This window comes from Meles meles, chromosome 7, assembly GCF_922984935.1.
Source record: "Meles meles chromosome 7, mMelMel3.1 paternal haplotype, whole genome shotgun sequence".
Taxonomy (NCBI): domain Eukaryota; kingdom Metazoa; phylum Chordata; class Mammalia; order Carnivora; family Mustelidae; genus Meles; species Meles meles.
Window position 1 is genome coordinate 58,970,279 of NC_060072.1, and position 20,550 is coordinate 58,990,828.

At 39.8% G+C, this 20,550-nt stretch overlaps 1 protein-coding gene across 1 annotated transcript in view; it reads left to right on the forward strand.

Annotated features, from left to right (window-relative positions):
• Window positions 1-20,550, forward strand: part of PTPRO (protein tyrosine phosphatase receptor type O) — a 242,160-nt gene that overhangs the window by 183,071 nt on the left and 38,539 nt on the right. Inside the window, exons 13-15 of the mRNA XM_046013693.1 lie at window positions 11,677-11,816; window positions 14,609-14,741; window positions 16,666-16,786. Of these exons, the coding sequence (XP_045869649.1) occupies window positions 11,677-11,816; window positions 14,609-14,741; window positions 16,666-16,786 (394 nt within the window). The remainder of the gene's footprint in view (window positions 1-11,676; window positions 11,817-14,608; window positions 14,742-16,665; window positions 16,787-20,550) is intronic.

A 20,550-nucleotide genomic window follows, 5' to 3' on the forward strand; every position in this document is an offset into this window, starting at 1 on the left:
GACAAAATCGGGGAGAATTCTGGACTGGAGATATAAATTTCGCAGTGTCTAAATCACCAACTAGTAAGTATATATAGAAGAGAACCGCTCCAGCACTTAGACACTGAGCAGAGGAGACATCAGCAAGAGAGGCTGGGAAGGTATAGCCACTGAGGTCAGAGAAAAACGGAAACAGAATGTATACAGCACCATTGTCAAACTTCTACAGTATCCTGACCACAGTTGTGTTCAGACAGGTTCAAGATAAGGAATCCCGATAACTTCAGTTCTTGGAGGTGCTAGGAGAAATCTGGAGATAATTTAGTACAATGCCTTCATTTGAGGAACTGGGGATCTAGAGAAATCTGACTTTACACATTGTTGAGTCTGGGTGGAGAAAGAATATTTCAGTCCTTTTTACTCATCAGCTGCTTATGTTTTCCTAGATTTGGAGGGTATTTTCTTTTCTAAAAACTTCATTTTTTTAGTGAACACTTCTAACAGGGAAGGGAGGAGTTTCACGCCCACTTGGGTGGCTTTCTCTGTTCCTCTTTTGGAATTTGGGTATTAATAACATTAGCTTCTTTTATCTTAATCTCAATCATGAAAGGTTTTATATAGATTAGAAATCTTTAAAACATAGCTTTACTATAAATAAAAAGAATCAAAATACTTTCAGATGTTAGGAATTTGGGGCATATTACAATCTCGCTTTCTCTCTCTCTCTCTCCCCCATAATATTTCAGTAGATTAAAAATAATTATTTGCATTTTGATGAAAAATATTTTCTGACTTTATAAAAGCTATGACATAGTACTGTCCTTTATGATCTCATTCTCAATTGAGAAATTTGTTTATTCTTATGTTGAAATCACTGAGTTCACAATTTTAGAAATAGTTGCTTGGATATATGCAATTTTTCGTAGGAAGTGAGTTAAATGTTGTGAATCAAATCACACTGAAACCTAAAGTACTCCTCCCTATCCCCCCGGGCCCTTTTCTTGGATCCTTTCCTAATAAGGGACTGCCTTGTTATCCCTCTCACCCCCCACCAAAAAGAAATGAGTTTAATAAGATACGAATGTGAATAAATTGTGTCAGTGTAACATAGAGAAAAGGAAAGAAAGGTGGATGAATGAGTACATGGAAGGGAAGGGAAGGAGAAAGTGAAAGAAGAAAGAAAATATGCTTATTCATTCTATACATCCATCCATCTATCTATAATTATTTACTTACTTATAGCTGCCAGTCAAAAAAAAAAGGGTAATAAATGAAGATACTATACTTCTAAAAAATTAATTCAGATCAAGCCCTGTGTCGGCTCCCAATTCAGTGGGGTGTCTGCTTCTCCCTCTCCCTCTTTTTCTACTTGTGTACTTTCTCTCTCTCTCTCTCAAATAAATAAATTTTTTAAAAATGAAAATAAAAAATTGATTCTATCCATCGGCAAATGTTTATTTAGCATTTACTATGTGCTACATACTAATCTAGGTGTTGAGGGTACAGAAATAAACAAAACTGACAAAAATTTCTACCCTCATTCTAGTGGAGAAAAAGAGACAATAAACATAAATATATGGATGCCAGAAGATGACACATGTTTTGGAGAAAAATGAGGCTGTGAGAAAAGTGTTATGGGGAGTAAAATGAAATTTTTGTAGGAGGTGGCGTAGGTTAAGCTTCATGGTGAAGGTGGTATTTCAGTCAAAACCTGAGGGTGTAAGGAAGTGAGCCAAACAGATAACTGGAAGGTTTTATAGGCAGAGGGAACCACAGGTGCAGAACTCCAACAGCAGTAGTGTACCTGGAAGGTTCAAGGAAAAGTCAGGAAGGCAGTATGGCTGAAGTGGAAGGAACAAGGGGGAGAGTAGTGGTTAAAAGGACAAAGACGGGACGCCTGGGTGGCTCAGTGGGTTGAGCCTCTGCCTTCAGCTCAGGTCATGATCCCAGGATCCTGGGATTGAGTCCCTCATCAGGCTCTCTGCTCGGTGGGAAGCCTGCTTCCGCTCCCCTCTGTCTCTCTGCCTACTTGTGATCTCTCTCTCCGTCAAATAAATAAATAAAATCTTAAAAAAAAAAAAAAAGGACAGAGACGTAACAAGGGAACAGATCATGTAAGGTCATTAAAAAGACGTTTCATTCCGAGTGAGATGATACTCCACTGGAGGGTTCAAGTGATGGAGTCACATGACCAGACAAGTTTCACAAGATCACTTCGGTAAGAATAGAATGTTCAGAGATCAAGGTAAAATGGGGAACCATGTAGATTAGATGACCATACATCCCAGTTACCATAGATAATAACAGTTTACACCTGTTACGGATCACTTAAAGGCCAGTCACCCCCTATTGCAATCCTTTTCTTCTCCAAAGAGTATTTCAATTTGGACACTTTTGATCAATTACATAGTTACCTTAAATTTAGGAGGCTGTTGCGTCTATCCAAATAAAAGATTATTCTTGCCTGTACCAGGGTGGTAGCTGAGAAGGTGATGAACAGGGATAAGCTTCAGAATGTATCTTGAAGATGAAGCTGAGAGAGTCTACTGCTGGATTTTAGATGTTGCCTATGAATGAACAAAGTAAGTCTAAGGAGATGCCAAGATATGGGGCCTGAGCAGTCGGAAGGACAGAGCTGCTATTTTTTGAGATGGGGAAGATAATGAGAGAGGCAGATTTGGATGAAAGACCAGAAGCTGAGGTTTGGATGCATGAACATTTGAAGGTGCCTGTTAAGCATTAATGAACAGATGTTGAAATAAGTAAATAAATAAATAAATAAATAAATAAATAAATAAATAAATCTTTTTTTAAAAGAAGAAGAAGAACAGATATTGAGTGAGCAGTTAGATAAAGGAGCTCATAATCTGTAAGATTTCAGAACTGGGAAGTATATATTTGAGGGTAGTCAGGAAACAGACATGATGAGGTTATCAGGGGATGAATGAAGGAAAAAGAATGCTATCCAAGGACTGAGCCCTGACACTCAAGCTTTAAGAAATGGAGGTGGTGTGAGGGAACCAGCAAAAGAGCCTGATAAGGAGTGGCCAGTCAAGTAAAAAGGAACATAAAGAAGTGTGATGTCCAAAGAGCCAAGCAAAGAAAGTGCTTGATTGATAAACTCGTTGAGCCTGCTGGAGAGTCAAGTAAGTTATGGAATGAGAATTGACTGCTGATGTGAGGAACCCAGAAGTCAGTGTGATTTGGGGAGGAGGCACTTGGGTGGAGTGTGGTGAGGACAAAATACATTATTAAAAGTAATTCAAGAGAGAATAAAAGGAGAACAACTGAAGACAGCTGGAATAACAAAACTTTCTAGGGGTGTGATTACAAAAGGGAGAGAAAATGAGCAGGAGCTAAAGATAGAATCCAAGAGTTTTTAATCTGTTTGGTTGGGTTTATTTTATCTTTCTTTTTCTTTCTATTTTTCGAAGTGGGTGGAAACGGCTCTTCATTGGCTAATCAGAATGATTCAACAGACCAGGGAAAATTAATGGGGCTGGATGGTTAGAGGTGACACTCATTAAAATGATGTCCTTGCTTGGGCCCAAAGTGGAAGGACTTTGGGTGCCACTGAAAGGGGTTGCCTAAGACTGAGTGAATCTGTAGTTAGGAAGAGTGAGAGTATATGGGCACCGATGGGGTAGGGAGTCAGGTGGGTGCGATGATGGAAGCTTGTGGAGGACTTTACTGATTTCTTATAAACATGTATTCTTTAGGTTTTCAGAGGATCATGACTGTCATGCTACCCTTCTTGTAGATTCCTCCAGGACCAGCAGGCTCATGCCAGCATTATCTTCTGGGTTGAACTACAAGACATGCCACTGTTCCATGACTCTGTCCCTCATCCCAAGACTAACTGGTGCACCTTCGCAATCTCTTTCTCTCCCATGTCTCACTGTGGCCTTGTGAGTTTCACTGCTATTTGCCAGCTGCCCACAGCCAAACCACACAACTTCAGTACTTCCCTAAAACCACTTCTCCTGTATACCATAAAGCAACTTGCAGAGTCTGAAGGTTTCTGTTCAAATCTGGATGATGGACAGATAGGGCCATGACTGTGATGTCTGGTGCCAATCTCCATGTACAAGCACCCACTCTGGAAATGTTGGTCTTCTAGAAAGAGGAACTTTTCAGGAGGCTCCATCATCCTCAGTTATATGTAAATGAATGTCAAATACCCACATCTGGTGGGGGGATCGGGTGTAGAAAGGACCCTTAACTAGGCAAACAGAGATCTGGATCCCAGTTTTTGCTCTCACAGGCAAGTCGTGTTACCTTAGAAAGTGGGATAGGGCCTGTGGGTTTCAGTGGCCTTGTCTAAAGTGAACAAAATGACCTTTAATATCCCTTCCAGTTTTAGAATGTAGTTCATACCTGAGTTCAGGGTAAAGGCAACAAGGCTAATGATACAATAAGAGTAGTGACCTTTTTATAAGAATTTGGCAAAAATAAGTTGCAGTTAAGTAAAAATGCTAGATAAAAAACCATATTCTTGGAACCAAAAAAGGAGGAAGTCAGAAATATTTTGAAACTAAGTAAGGTTAAATGAGAGATTTCTTTGAAAAACTCTAATCTTTAGAAGTTACTAGAGCTGGTAAAACCATAAAAACACCCCGTGACTCATAGAATGGGTTATTAGAATTGCTATCATAGAGCCATAAAGAATTTATTTTAAGTGTAATAGAAATCACGGATATTTTAAATTCCTGAGAATATCCTATGTTTTGCATATGCAAAGGGCCTGATTACAATGTTATATTTGCCTGAATTTTTTTAATATTTTCCCATGTTGTTTTTAATTTTTCTCATTACTTATTAAGAGAATCTCCCTGAATTGAAAAGAGAATAGGCTTAGTAAACTTTAAATTTAACCCAGGTTTCTGTTATTTAATATAAATTTTCATTTTCTTAATTTCACTGCCTACCAATCTCAACTCACCATGAATGATTTCTCTAACACTTTTTCCCCCCTTCAAATTGTGCTTTCTCTTGCTGATGTTGTTTTTGAACAAGCTGAACATAATTTATGTGGCTTGCACTGTGTAAGTCACAAACATTTTCTTTGACCAAGTTGAGTATATTAGGCTTACACTCCTTAAGGTAGAACTGCTTGCCTTGAGGAAAGTAAAAAATAAACTTATTTAAAAGATAGACAATAATATAAATATTAAAGGCCATCCTTTGTATATGGAGTACACTAGCCTATTCCTGTCAGTGATGCTGAGAATTGAAAATGGATTTTATCATATCGATAATTTTTTACAGTGTTTTTTCTATTTAATTCCCCTTATCACCAATGTCACACATTTGCAAAAGGACTCACCAGGTTTAGAGGTATAAACTACAAACAGATTGAAACTAGTGGGCCCTTGTGGATATAATCTTGGCCTCATTAGCATCATTCCATCGGCAGCTAAACTAATGGATCCCATTAAAATAAGAAATAAGGTAATTGTTGTCAGAAAAAGATGGATTTGAGACAATAAACACATTCTCTTCTGTTCCAACACAAAATATTACAACCTGACTCTCTTTGGGATTTCCTAGGAAAGGAAGGAATTTGCTGCCAGAACAAAGAATAAGCGTCAGGCCCCAGCTCATCCTTTACCCAAGGTCACCTTCACCACCTCTCCTCCCCCCCATAGAGATCCTAGGGAACTGCTTGAGCCTCTCATAATCCAATCTAAATTAAATGTAGAGATAGACTTACAGCTTTCCTTTCTTCTCATGTTCTGTGCCTTGTCCTTAATTTCTTTATAAAATTAAGTTGGATTCCCCACTCAAATAGGAGAGGAATTGAAAAGGAAAGAGAAGGAAAGAAGAGGGCCAAACAGTGGAGTATGTTAGAAAGCAATGTTAGAAAGCACTTAGAGAATATTTTAAAGCCTACAAACCCATATCCATACCTTGTTTTGAAAGAGTCTATCTGTCTCCTTTCCCCATTTCCATGGGTTCTCACATCAAATATCATGGGACTCCAGAGTGATTTTAAACAAAAGGAAATCAGACATTACGAAGCCTGGGAGTTTTGAAGAAGTTAATGTTAAGATGTCATTTTGAGAAGTAGAAAGTGCTAGCCTGGGGATGTTCTATAAGTCATATCTGCCTGGCTCTCTGTGTTCTCAAAAGTGACTTTGGGGGGGCGCCTGGGTGGCTCAGTGGGTTAAAGCCTCTGCCTTCGGCTCAGGTCATGATCTCAGGGTCCTGGGATCGAGCCCCGCATCGGGCTCTCTGCTCCGCAGAGAGACTGCTTCCTCCTCTCTCTCTGCCTGCCTCTCTGCCTAGTTGTGATTTCTCTCTGTCAAATAAATAAAATATTTTAAAAAAAAAAGTGACTTTGGGTATGTTATCTTTAACCCACTGAGCCACCCATGCGCCCCTTGGGTATGTTATCTTAAAGCTCATTTACTCTTCATAACATCATTGAGGCCTTCCTATCCCTCCCTTTTATGAGCTGGACTGGATTTGATATTTTGAAGAGTAAGAGAACTGTATTTGTTGGCTAGAGCTGCCCTGACAAAATGTCGCAGATTGGGTGGCTTGATCGACAGGAACTTATTTTCTCACAGTTCTGGAGGTGAAAAGTCCCAGATGCAGGTTATCAGCAGATTTGGTTGCTCTGAGGCCTTTCTGCTGGGCTTGCAGGTGAACTCACCTTCCAGCTGTGTCCTCACATGGTTTTTCTGTTCCCATTTGTCTTTGCTTTCTCCTTGTCCGTCCAAATTCCCTGTTCTTGTAGGCACGACGGTCAGATTGGATTGAGGTCCACCTAAGGGCCTCATTTTAACTTACCTCCTGAAAGGCCCCATCTCCAACCACATTCACATTCTTGAGGTCCTGGGGCTTAGGACTTCTACCTAGGAATTTGGGTGAACATAATTCATCCCCTAACAGAGACACAGACCAACAAAAAGGCTTTTGCAATATTTAGACACTTTTACAATATTTAGACACTACTGGGGTATCTGGGTGGTTCAGTCAGTTAAGTGTCTGTCATGTCAGGTCATGATCAGGGTCCTGGGATCAAGCCCCGCAATCAAGCTCCCTGCTCAGCAGAGAGTATCTTCTCCCTCTCGCTCTGCTGCTTCCCCTCTTTCTGTGCCCATTCTCTCTCTCTCTTGCTCTCTGTCAAATAAATAAGTAACATCTTTTTAAAAATGATATTTGGGGGCACCTGGGTGGCTCAATGGGTTAAAGCCTCTGCCTTCAGCTCAGGTCATGATCCCAGGGTCCTGGGATAGAGCCCCGCATCGGGCTCTCTGCTCAGTGGGGAGCCCGTTTCTGCCCCTCTCTCTCTCTCTGCCTGCCTCTCAGCCTACTTGTGATCTCTCTCTGTCAAATAAATAAATAAAATCTTTTAAAAAAAATTATATTTAGCTACACTCCCTTCTGGTCTTGTGCCCAAGGATGGGAAAGAGGAATCATCTAAGTCATGTTTGGCTACAGACTTTAGCTGACTTTGCCTTCTTAGGAGAGGAGCTAGATAACAGAAGTGGGGAACCTCCAACCAGCTTCTGCCAAGAATTTCCACACTTCTGCTCTACCAAACAGGAAAGAATGCTCTAGCCCTGTACTGTATAACTGAAATACAATGAGAGCCAAAGATGTAATTTTAAATTTTCTAGTAGCCACATTAAAAAATACTAAGAAGAAGAGATGGGTGTCATTGAGTTTAATATACCCTATATAACCAAATACATCAACACAGTATCATCCTAACATGGAATTGATATAAAGAATTATATGTGATGAACCATGAGAGACTATGGACTCTGAAAAACAACCAGAGGGTTTTGAAGGGGCGGGGGGGGGTGGGAGGTTGAGGAACCAGGTGGTGGGTAATAGGGAGGGCACGTACTGCATGGAGCACTGGGTGTGGTGCAAAAACAATGAACACTGTTACGCTGAAAATAAACAAATAAAAAAAAAAGAATTATATGTGAAATATCTTTACTCTTACTTTATACTAAATCTTTAATATTCATCTGTATTTCCCTCTTGCAGCTCCTCTCAGTGTAGACTAGCCACATTTCAAGTACTCCATAGCTACATGTGGTAATAGCTACTGTGTTGGACAGTACAGTTCTAAGATTTTAATACATTTCCTGGGGCAGATGTTGTCTTGAGTAGTGAAACTTAATTAGAAGCCCCTCCCAATCCAGTTACACCTCCACTTATGAAATATGACAATGACTTTCTTTGTTTCCTTTGGAATAGTTGGTGCAATTTCTCCCCAGTACATGTAAGGAAATACACCTGTCACAGAGATCTTAAACAGCCCTTAAGCAGGCCATTTGTGCATGTTACTCATTGACCTAAGGAGCTAAAATGCATATGTCTTTCAGAAAAAGATACAGTGATAACAGGTACAGTGAATTTGGAATAATCCATTGCCCCTATATACCGCTTGAAAAGAAAATTTGTTACATGGTTGGTCAAAGGTCCCAGACCCTTTGGAGATTTTCCCAAGGATCCTACTTATCACCTAGATCCACATTTTTTTTAGTCAGACCCAGAGAAACCGCTACTCCGGTATCCAAGTCATATTCTTTGGACCACTGTGAACGCTTGTAATTCATGACACTGACAGATGATAATTTTACCAATATGATCACTGTTAAAAGACAGAGAACATCAAACTATAGCCCCAGTATGCCTGGTCTTGCTGATGTTTAAATCCTAATAACTCTGATTGGTGAATCTTGACTTATGGTTTAAATCAGCCAATAGAGAAGATTTATTGAACAATTGCAGGTGACTGGTTCAAGGTGAAAACAAAATAATTTATAACACATGGATCCTGTCCTTAAAGCATCTAGTAGGACCTAGGAGATTTAGGACTTTCCTCACATAGATCAAATAGGGTAATAGAAGGTCAGAGAAGGGATAGATCATCAAGAGACAGAGTCAACAGATAAGGCTTCAGGGAGAAGAAGTCTTTTTCCTGATTTTAGGATGATCCAAGCAGAAGAAAAGGTATACTGAGTTAAGAAAGAGTACTGCTTGTATGATAGTTCAGTGAGAAAGCTGGCTGTACCAGGGGGGCGGGGGACAATGGTGAAGCTGAATGGGTAACATGTGGCCTGTGGCCGATGTAAGTAGGAACTTTAAAACTTGGCGTATTTGGATTTGATGCAATAGATGTTGATCACAATAGATGATTACCCGGATAGGACTTAACATGAGCAAAGTGGTTATTTCAAGATGATTTAAGCCCTCGTTGACAAATGAAGAAAGAACTGATTAAAAGCAGGAAAAAAGAATGAAGAGGCTATTGTAATGATTGATCAAGTATGATGATAAAAGCCTGAACATGCAATATAATGAAAAGAATAGACACAAGGAAGAGATGACAAGAATTTAACAATATGTTCTTTGAACTTGAGAAGCCAGAGGAGAGCCTCAAGATTGTTGGCCCTGACAAGGGAATGAATGGGGTTGCTCATGGAGGAAACACAGATGGTAGGTGACTGGAAGTACATGGGTAAAAGGTGGGAGCTGGGGATCAGGACTTGGGCATTGTTCGCATTGGATCGCTAACCTGAGTTTATCAGGAAAAAAAAACAACACAGATGTCCTAGGGAATCTAATCAGTTTAGGATGCTTACTGTGAGGGTGTGTTTTGGAAAGAGAAACAACCAAGGTTCAGCCTAAAAATCATCAATCTCTGCTAGACAACCTCACACTTGCTTCCAAAGATTCAAGTTCTGCATGAGTCAGAATCACTAGAGGACCTACCCTCTGACTCATCCCTTTTCACAGTGACAGTTATAAAGGATGTGGGCAGTGGAAGCTGACCCCACATTTCATCAACAGTTTTCATCAGAGGGGAAGTGAAACAATACACAGTACAACGTTTGGGGGAGTGGACGACTCATTGCAAACGAGAAAGGGGTCCTGACATCTGTTGTGAATTACGCCTGCACGAGACAACCCCCGCACCCTTTCCTCCTCCAACTCTTCAGCCCAACCTCATCGAGTTGTCTCTGGAAAGAAAATTGCTTCTTTTTAGTAGGACACAAATTTAAGTTGCCTGTGATAAATCACAGGAAGGATGGTTTGACATACTACGTGCTTCTGAACACGGCCACGATGATGATATTCTAGAAAGAAGGTCCAGACCTTCCCACGCAGAGATCACGGACATGTCAAAGGAGTGGAGTGGCCTCCAAGGGCTTCTTCAAGCACTGCTGATATCCAGGAGCTAAGGAAACGACTTGGAAGAATGGGACAAATAATTAAAAGGAATCCAAGTAACAGACACACAGCACGCGTAGCTGTCTGACAGGGCACGCACATGGGCAGAGTATGATGTTCTGTGAACCCAACAGCTAGCAATAGTATGTCCAAACAAGCACATACTGACAGAGCATAGCAAGGACTCTGGCTGAAGCACCTGGGTTCAGGCATAGTGCTTTGAGCACTAGAGGAATTCAAGAGAAAGGAAACACCCAAACGACAGGGCACAGGGAGGAGAGTAGGAGAGATTCGGGTATGGGGGTACAAGACATAAGACCACTTCCTAAAACTGGAGAACAGGCAGGAGTTTGGTCTCAAGCCAACAAATCCCATGACTCACTTACTGGAAATGAGTATGAAGGGGCACAGTTTGTTTGACTAGTGGATTAATTTATAGATCAAGATTAAATGTCTAAAAGAAAAAGATAAATCAGTCCTCTAACATTTTTTTTCAGTATTTAAATTTATTTATTTTTTCAGCGTAACAGTATTCATTGTTTTTGCACAATACCCAGTGCTCCATGCAATACGTGCCCTCCCTATTACCCACCCCCTGTTCCCCCAACCTCCCACCCCCGACCCTTCAAAACCCTCAGGTTGTTTTTCAGAGTCCATAGTCTCTTATGGTTCGCCTCCCATCCCCAATGTCCATAGTCCCCTCCCCCCTCCCAACCCCACCTCCCCCCAGCAACCCCCAGTTTGTTTTGTGAGATTAAGAGTCATTTATGGTTTGTCTCCCTCCCAATAAATGAAACAAGATGGGATTGGGAGTCCTCTAACATTTTATTAACCATCCAGTCCCCTTCCATTAATCCTCTTCTTTAAAAAAAAAAAAATCCTTTCAACTTAGCTTTACCCCTTTTAATTTCAACTAAATTTTCAAGAAGCCATTCCTCGTATTGAATTATTCCAAATAGTCTCCAGAAAAGGAAGACAGGCTTTTGGCTAAGTACCAGACTGAATGTCTCTCTTAGATGGGAGCAAACCACTTTCATTCATTTTTCTCAGCCATTCAAATATAGATTTTTGTTTCTCCTACAGAGAGTTCTTTATTACCAGGGCAGTGCTTACCTCCAGTGCAGAGGACACCAAAACTATTAATAGATTATGGATATAATAAAGCTGAAGTAGAAAACAGAAGTCTTCTAGAAAGGGAAGTATAAAATGGAAGGGGGAGAAAAAGGCGAATTATTCTGCCTCCCAAGTTAGATGACGACTGTGTAGGGACATATTTCAAAAACAATAATGTAACATTTCGGTGTTACAATAACTCGAAATAACATTTTGATATTACAATAAATCATGTTATTGTTACAATAACAATAACATAACATTTCTTAACTACCTGTATTTGGGATTTTTTTTTTTTTTGCCTGTTTTATCCTGCCAATTGGTGAAAGAAGAAAGAATGTATTAAATTAAATGAAATTTTTTAAAAACTCTGCCTTTGCTCAGAACCAGCTCCTCCGAAATCACTGTTTGCTGTGAATAAAACCCAGACTTCAGTGACTTTGCTGTGGGTGGAAGAGGGAGTAGCTGATTTCTTTGAAGTCTTCTGTCAACAAGTCGGCTCAAGGCAAGAAACAAAACTCCAGGTACTGTGCTTTTTGATTGTCCTTGTCTGAGTTCATTTTGAGTAAGGCTAATTATCTGAGTAAATTAAAGTCTTATATTTGTTGAAACTACAGAAAATGAAAACAAAAGTTCATCTGCATTTTTGTGTTTCAGTGATAGAAATTCACACTGAGCTTAGAGCAAGCCTTAAAAATAACAACCTGAGGGTTTTGAAGGGTCAGGGGTGGGAGGTTGGGGGAACAGGTGGTGGGTAATGGGGAGGGCACGTTTTGCATGGAGCACTGGGTGTTGTGCAAAAAGAATGAATACTGTTACGCTGAAAAAATAAATAAAATGGAAAAAAAAATAAGAACCAGTTTGCCAAATTGCAAAGTTGATTTTCATTTCTGCATGTATCTTTTGTCCCTCATCCTTAGTTGCCCTGGGTCATACTGAAAACTGAAAGGGCTTCATTTTTCCTATTGCCAATAAATTGATCAAAGGGAGAGACACTGCCATATAAAATATAATTTAACAAATATCAACTGATTGCCAGTTTTGTGAAAGGCACTATGTGCAATACAAATGATAGAGTCAATACTTTAAAATTGTTTTCATGTAGTTATGGATATTGCATCAGTCTAGAAATAATTAAGTTAAAATGCAGGTGCCACAGAGAGGTCCATTCTACTAAGAGAATTTAAAGAAGGGACTGTTTCTAGTTAGTAAGGAGGACAATTTTGCTTGGGAAAATGAAGGCTGAGAGAGGTGATCATTAGACATTTAGAATCGCAAATAGCAGATAGAATGACTGCTGAGTTATTCACCAGGTCAAACCGAAGGGAAGGAGAGAGAAGAACCAGTAGCTCCAAGGGTAACAAAGCCACAAGAAAAAAAAAAGTATTTTATAGCCAGACATAGAAGGGAAAGGTCAAGTTTGTGAGGGATGTCATAAAATGCAGTGTACAGACTAATTCTGTGAACATGAATAATTGATGCTTTTTAAATAATGCAGTTCATGAGATTGAAAAGAAGAAAGGATTTCTGGGAGCAGAAATCTTTTCATATGAGTGTTAAGATAATTTGTTTGATTTCTTTCCCCTTTTGATATTCTCTTGTACAAACTTCTCTTTTTTTGAACTGTATTGATGAGCTCATCTTTTTTTTTTCTATTCTAAGAATACTTTTTGCAAATAACCGCTTTGCCAGTAGCAGATTTTCTTCTCTGCACCTACAGTAATTCCTCCCCTTAAGGAAACAATGGTTATGCAGCTACTTACTATAACAGAGTCTTGCTAGCAAAAGTCTTTCCTTAGAATCATTCTTTTATAGAGGAGTAAAAGAGGTAGAATTGGAAATAAGTGCTGATGGCTCTCATCTCTTTAGGCAGGAGTGTTTCAGGTACCTGTTTGGGAAAAAAATGTTATGCTGGCTCATATTTTTATATTGTTCTGTGGTAGTTGTCACCGGTCTAGCCATTGGCCCATCAAATTAATAATTTGTTCTACTCAAGAATACGTTAATATTCAATGTTTTTGAGAACACAAAGTTGCCGTGACTTTGGCGGATGCTGTTTAAAAGCTGGGAATGCAGACAAAGGGGATAGTGTCCTTAATATACAAAGAGCAACTAAAAATAGAAAAAAAAAATACAGACGAATAACCCATAACAAATATTTCATAGGAAAAAAACACTAAAGACACTTAAACCTATGGAAAGATGATCAAGTTCACTCACAATAAAAGAAATGTAAAATTAATCTATAATGAGGTGCAATTTCCTCTAATTAGATTGGAAGAACCCAAAGAGTTTATAGATGTATTAGATTGGAAGGAGTGTAGGAGAAGAGATGTTGTCACACAGCATCACATCACATGCAGTAGGATAACTTGGAAAATGCCTATAGAAGAGAATTTGTTGGGACACTTGGATGACTCAGTCAGTTAAGTGTCTGCCTTGGGCTCAGGTAATACCCCAGGGTTCTGGGATCGAGTCCTGCATCAGGCTCCCTGCTCAGCAGTGAGTCTGCTTCTCCCTCTTCCTCTGCCTCTCCCCACACCAGTCTGCTCTCTCTCTTTCCCTCTCTCAAGTAAATAAATAAAATCTTCAAAAAATGAAAAATTTAAAAGAAAGCAATCTATCAATAGATTTCAAACTTTTGAAAAATATTCAACTTTTGGGCCCATCATTCAGCTGGGGGCAGAATGAATACCCACATCTGTATGTACATCCATGCATATGCACACACACAGGTTTTGTGTATCAATCTGTATGTGTGTACATGCATACACACATATGTGTATTAAGCGTTTGTGTGTCCATATATGTTTGTTCTCATAATTTAAAATTTGTCTGCTGTAGCATGGTTTGTAATAGCAAAAAATCAGAGACAACCGAGACATTCCTCAGGAGGGGACTGGTTAAATAAAGTAGGTCCTTTCAGTGAATTTCTGCACAGCCCTTAAGAAGAATAAATCAGCTTTATCTGTGCTGATGTGGGAAGAGCACCAAAATATACTGATAATCAAGGTAAAACATGCAAACCATGTTATCACTTAGGCTTTGCTTAGCTGTATCTTATGTTTTCACATCCATAAAATATAGATGGGAAGGAAAAAAAAAAAAACTGACAACAATGGCGACTTCCGTGGAGGAGAACTGGGTAGATAGAAAGTAGGGAAAGAAGGAAACTTATTTTTCACTGCTGTCCTTTTGCATCTTTTAAATGCTTTACTCTGTTTATGTATTACCCACTTAACTCTGAAGAACAGACTGAAAAAACACAAAACGGATGAAGATAATATGACACTCATCTTGTGTTCTGCATCTCCAGGAACCAGTTGCTGTTTCCTCCCACGTTGTGACTATCTCCAGCCTCCTTCCCGCCACTGCCTACAACTGTAGTGTCACCAGCTTCAGCCACAACAGCCCCAGTGTCCCCACATTCATAGCCGTCTCAACAATGGGTAATGACTTGCGTTCGTGGAATCTGGTGTCTTTGGAAGTTCTATCTTTCTAGATTTTCCTTCCATTGTCTTTTCAAATATAGGTAGTCTATCCTTTTACTAGAACTACATTCTGTTGAAACATTCAGGCTCTGGGGACAGGGAGCCCGTCACTGCACTCACTCCCTGTGTGATTGAAGGAAAGATATTGACCATCTATGAACCTCTGCTTTCCCATCTGTAAAATTGGAATCATCATATACGTCCCTTGTTGAGCTGTATTGACACATAGAAATGAAGAGCTGGAAGCCCTAATAATATCCACCGTGTGACTGAGAGCTGCTCCCATCCACTTCAGGGGCCTCATCCTCCTCCCCAGCGGTGGCCACAGTACCCTGATCCACTCGGGCTCTCCTGTGGTCTCCTGGGCTCTCAGTCATCCCTGGTCAAGTGATGACGTTACTAAATTCCTGGGACAAAGTGGGAAAGTTCCCAATCAAGTCAAACTATCGGCAGGGGTGTGGAGGGGTTGGTGTTGCGGAATTAGAAATAATGAAAGCTCTGGAAAAACGGTGCTTCCTTTTTATTTTCCTTCTGAGTTATATGTGTTACTGCCTTATTGTTGGAGGCTGACTCAGCAGTCCGAGATCACCCACGAAGACACCTGTGTAGTAGGACCGCTCTCAGTGTCACGTGATCCCTTCACTGGCTGCATTTCCATTTCTGTCGCATCCGTCGTATGTGTTTCTACTCAGTGATGACGAGAGTCACCTTCTGTTTGTTTTCTGTTTTGAATTTTTATTTTTCCGGAAAAGGGGACCAAAAATGGACCCACAAAGGATATTAATAGTCTCTCACTTCTGTGTGCTCAGGTACCACTCCAAGTAGCCTTTCCTCTTCACTATTCCTTGTCATGGCTACAGCAACCCGGTGAAATAGGTGTATTATTCAACTTATTTATGAGTGAGAAAAATGAAGCCAGGAGAGACAGACAAAATAGCCTCTCCGAATGGCAGCTAGTAGTCAAATGAACTTGAAAAAGGTCTCCTGACCATGAGTCTAATGTTCCTTCTGTTCATTTACTCTGCCTGGGAGTGGGAGTCATGCTGGCCCAAATGGGAAGTGGCAAACACACAGAGACGTAGGGACTGAATGCACCCCCAGTTCTGTGATTTTATGGTCAATGCAGAGGATAGTGTCATTCTCCCCTGTTCTGGTCCTTCTCTGGTTAAGAGTTTTATGAAAACATTTGAAATCTATTCCCAATTCAGATGTGCATGTGCCATAGCAGCCTCCATATAAGTAGAGGGAAGGGACATAGCCCTGTTCTTAAGGGCCCTATGCCTTATTAATAGGTTTAATCTCTTGAGTTGTGCAGATGGAAAAACCTCTCAACATATGGTTACAGATCATCAGAATGCCTGCTTCTAGCGACGTGTTAAGTGCTGCGGCAGATGGTAGCTTGCTAATGCCTTTTTCATATACATTATTCGTTGTGAGCATAATATACAGTTGTGCTTTCTGGCTTTAAAGTCATAGGCATAAAATGAAAACCTGCCACTCTCTAAACTTCTGAAAACCCTAAACAGTCATAATACATGGTGATGACTTCTAGATTTTTTTTTTTTTTTGAGTCTCAAAGGAATTTAAACTGTGGTCCAGGCATTATTCACATTGTACAGTTCTCCTGGATAAGAACATGCAGGATGTAATGCTTTGAGATGGACACAATCCTGCCAGGCACCTGAACACCATTTGTCACCCTACTTTACAAGGTTGTATTTGACCACGAGGAAGTCATTGTCGGCTTGGGGAGATATGACCGTTGCTGTTGTCGTCATCATTATATATTCAGTGGTGTTAAAAATCAATGGAAAATGATGAGTGGTTCGGTTAGTTTCATGTAATGGAAGTTATAATGAAAATGCATGGCTTTTCTCTTCAGTTACAGAGATGAACCCTAATGTGGTAGTCATCTCGGTGTTAGCCATCCTCAGCACTCTGTTAATTGGACTGCTGCTCGTGACCCTTATCATTCTGAGGAAAAAGCATCTCCAGATGGCAAGGTAAGGTCAGTTTGGTTGATTTTTTTACATAAGGGCTTTAAAATATTCTAATTTATCTTACAGGTCTGCTTTTACAGACCGAAATTGTACAGTAGGGCTTTCAAGTATTTTAACTCATAATTAAATTTATAAATGTAATTTAAAATTATTTTAATAATATTAAAATATTTTAATGTACAATTTAAAATACTTTAATATTTAAACTGTATAGCGGTAAGTTTGATTTTGGTTTTCAGTGTCTGTTTTATGTTTTCGAAGTAGACTTTTAAATGTTATTTTAGAAAACATGATCATGGAAATGACAAAGCAAAAGATTGTTTACACAAATCCAGACCTCTCACTATCAGTTTTGTCATTTTAAGAGACCCATGCAAAGAGATCCACTAATGATATTTGGATACTTTCAAACATACTTTGGAGAAAAATAAAGATCTCTGGCTACTCAGTATGATTCATGAGAAGAGTGAATATATGAAGAGACCACAAGAAAGGAAAAAAAGTCCCTCTCTTCATCAGTTCTGCCAAAGCTGTTTTATCAGAAAACATTTGTAGAGTTTATGATTAGGTCCGTTGGAGGTCCCCTATTAGTTCTGTTCCTACTACCCAGAGTTCAGGCAGTTTTCATTTTTCTTGCAGCTAGAAAAGACTTTTGATTTATGATTTTAGTGATTTCCTATTCCTTTGACCACCGATGCATTTCTTATCAAAGCACATTCTCAAGTATTTTCAGTGATCCCCTATATTATCAGAACAATCCATCAATTCTCTCAAAAACTGTTGCCTCGAATACTGCTGGGTTTGGGAAATTTGGTTCAAATTTATATTTACCCAATGTTAGCCTGCTGAATTCTCTATCAACATCCTTCTTCTTCCTCAGAGTTCTCTCAGTTGTCTAGTCCTAAATAAACTTATCAATCCAATAATAATCTAATCATTGTCTTATCTGGCATAACTAAATAAAAATCAGACATCCAAGCTGTCTTCTAGGAAATTAGAACATAGCTAGAGATATGTACGTAAAGACATATATTTAAAGGTATAAACTGACCTACCCCGAAAGGAAATAAAAATGGGATTCTCTGGGGCATCAGTGTGACTCAGTCAGTTAAGCATCTGCCTTCGGCTCAGGTCATGATCCCAGGGTCCTGGAATAGAGTCCTACATCGGGCTCCCTGCTCAGCGGGAAACCTGCTTCTCCCTCTCCCACTTCCCCCGCTTGTGTTCCCTCTCTTGCTGTGTCTCTCTGTCAAGTAAATAAAATCTTTTTTAAAAAGATTTTTATCCCTGAACATGGAGAAAAGAGATTGGTCCTGAATATAAAAATCAAGCTTAATGACTGTTGGCATTTAAACTAATCTTAGAAGGATAGGCAGGAAGGTGGTACCACACTGGGACTCATATAGAGAGCTCTGAAATTATACTCCTTGGGATCAGATCCTAATTTACAATCTCTGTGACCTTGTGCAGTTCACTGAAACTTCATCCATTAATATGAACAAATATTAATGGCTATTTTGATAAATATTAACGGACACCCGCTATGTGTCGGACTCTTCCAGACTCTTGCGAAATGACAGTATATAAAATGGACAAGAATTTCTGCCTTCAAGGAGCTCCTATTCTAGCAGAGGAGGTAGACAATAAATTACACTGATAGAAGTAAAAAGGTTGTGTGGTATGTGAGCCAACAGTAAGAGAGAAACAATAGAACAGATAAGGGAAATTAGGAGTACAGATGTCTGGAGTATATAGACAGGAGCTCAGGGAGCTGGATAGGTCTCACTGAAAAGATGATACTTGAGAAAAGATGTGAAGGATATAAGGGAGTTAGCCATGTGTTTTCTGGCAGAAGAGTATGCCCAGTAGAGGGAAGGGCCAGTGGAAAGGCCCTGAGGCAGGAACATGTTCGCAAAGTAGCAGGAAGGTTAGTGCAGCTAACGTAGAGGAAACGAAGCCGGGAGCAGCAGGAGATAATGTCAAATCACACAGAGCCTTGTAAGCCTACAACTCTCGCTGTTATTCTGAGTTGAGCCACTGCAGGACTTGGGGCAGAAGAGCCAGCTTACATGAGAAAATAGTCTGTATTGAGGCGAAGCAGGCATATTAACAGGGGCAGCCATTATAGTAACCCAGGCGAGAGATGGTAATGCTTTAGTCCAGGGTCACAGCAATGAATGTGGGGGGAAATGATCAGATACTGGATATATTTTGAAAATAGAGGCATTTGGTAAGGGGATTTGCTCACAGATCACAGGTGAAATGGAATGAAAAAGGGTCACAGATGACTGAAAGGACGGAGTTGCCATCATCGGAAATAGGATTCCAGATGAGGATTCCAGAGTTGCGGGAGCAACAAGACTTCCGTCTGGGAAATGTTAAGTTTGAGATGACTGCAAGCTCAGGTGTGGGGTCGGCAGCTGAACATAAAAGTCTAGTATTCAGGAGCGAAGTCTGCCCTGAAGATACAAGTTTGGGAGTTGTTAGCGTGTAAGTGGTATTAAAGCGATAGACCGGATGAAATTCTCCTTTCCGGAGGGCGAGTGCATAGATGAAAGAAGAAGGCCTTGCAGTAAGCACCAGAACAATGTAATACTAAGATCTGGGGGGAGAAAAAATAAAGATAAGAGCAAAAACTGACTGACTGGCCAGAGGCATCTAGTGGAGTTCAAGAAAAACTAATGAAGTGTATAGAGTAACAAAGTGTATAGCAAAGTGCATAGAGCCTGGGAGCAGGGGGAAGAACGTTTATGGAGAAGAGATGGGAATAGCCCCTACGTTAGTGGGTGGTGCGGAGCAAGGACGCCGTAACTGGAAAACACGCAGCAAATGTGAGCTCATAATAGAAATAGTGGCGAGGCTGGTAATAAGTGTGGTGATGGGTACCATTCCAGGAGCCTTCTTGTGCATACAGCAAGATGTTTAGAAGTGGTTCTACTTCAGCCAGACGACCATTAGAGCAGAGATTCCTCACATTTTTTGTGTCATGATCCTTTCTGGCAATCTGATTAAGCCTGTAGCGCTTTTCCAAGAATAATGCTTTCTTTTTAAGTGCAAAAAATAAAATACATAGTATTAAAAAGAAATTAATTCTATGAAAATGCATGTAATGCATTTAAAAAACAAATGCATTACATGTTACTTTATTAATATATTAGATAATATTTAGTAGGGTGTCTAATAACTCTCCTAATTTCATCAGAGTGATGATTATGAACAATACTGCAACATCTGCAGCAGGTTCATTGTAGAAAAACATCTGTAGTTTCTGTGGTTAGCAATTTCACCAGTAGTAATGATACTATGGTGGCCTGTTGCCTATTTTAGTAATTAAAAGAATTGCTAAATTTCAGTTAGAGGTTGTGAAAACAAGAGTACTTTTCCCCTGCTATGTTCACGGAGCTCTAAATTCCATCCTTGAACCCCAGATAAGAATCTTTGAATTACAGGGTAAAATAATCCCTATATATGGGAAATTGATGGAGGAAAATGAATTGAGGATGTGTAATTTTTAACACAGCATGATATAACAATATAGTGCATTTTTCAAAGAAGAAAACGGTTCTCAGAACACAGTAATAAGAACAGGGAGATCGTCAAAGTGATTAGCAGATGTGTCAATAATGTCAAAATCTCTGCTTCAATTCTGAGTAAGTCCTTCAATTTCATTTAGGGGGGGAAATTAGATGTGTGAGTGCTGGTGAGCTGTGTTGTTTATCCTTGACATTAGGCAAAGGAGAAGAAGGCACGAGAATATGTATAACTTT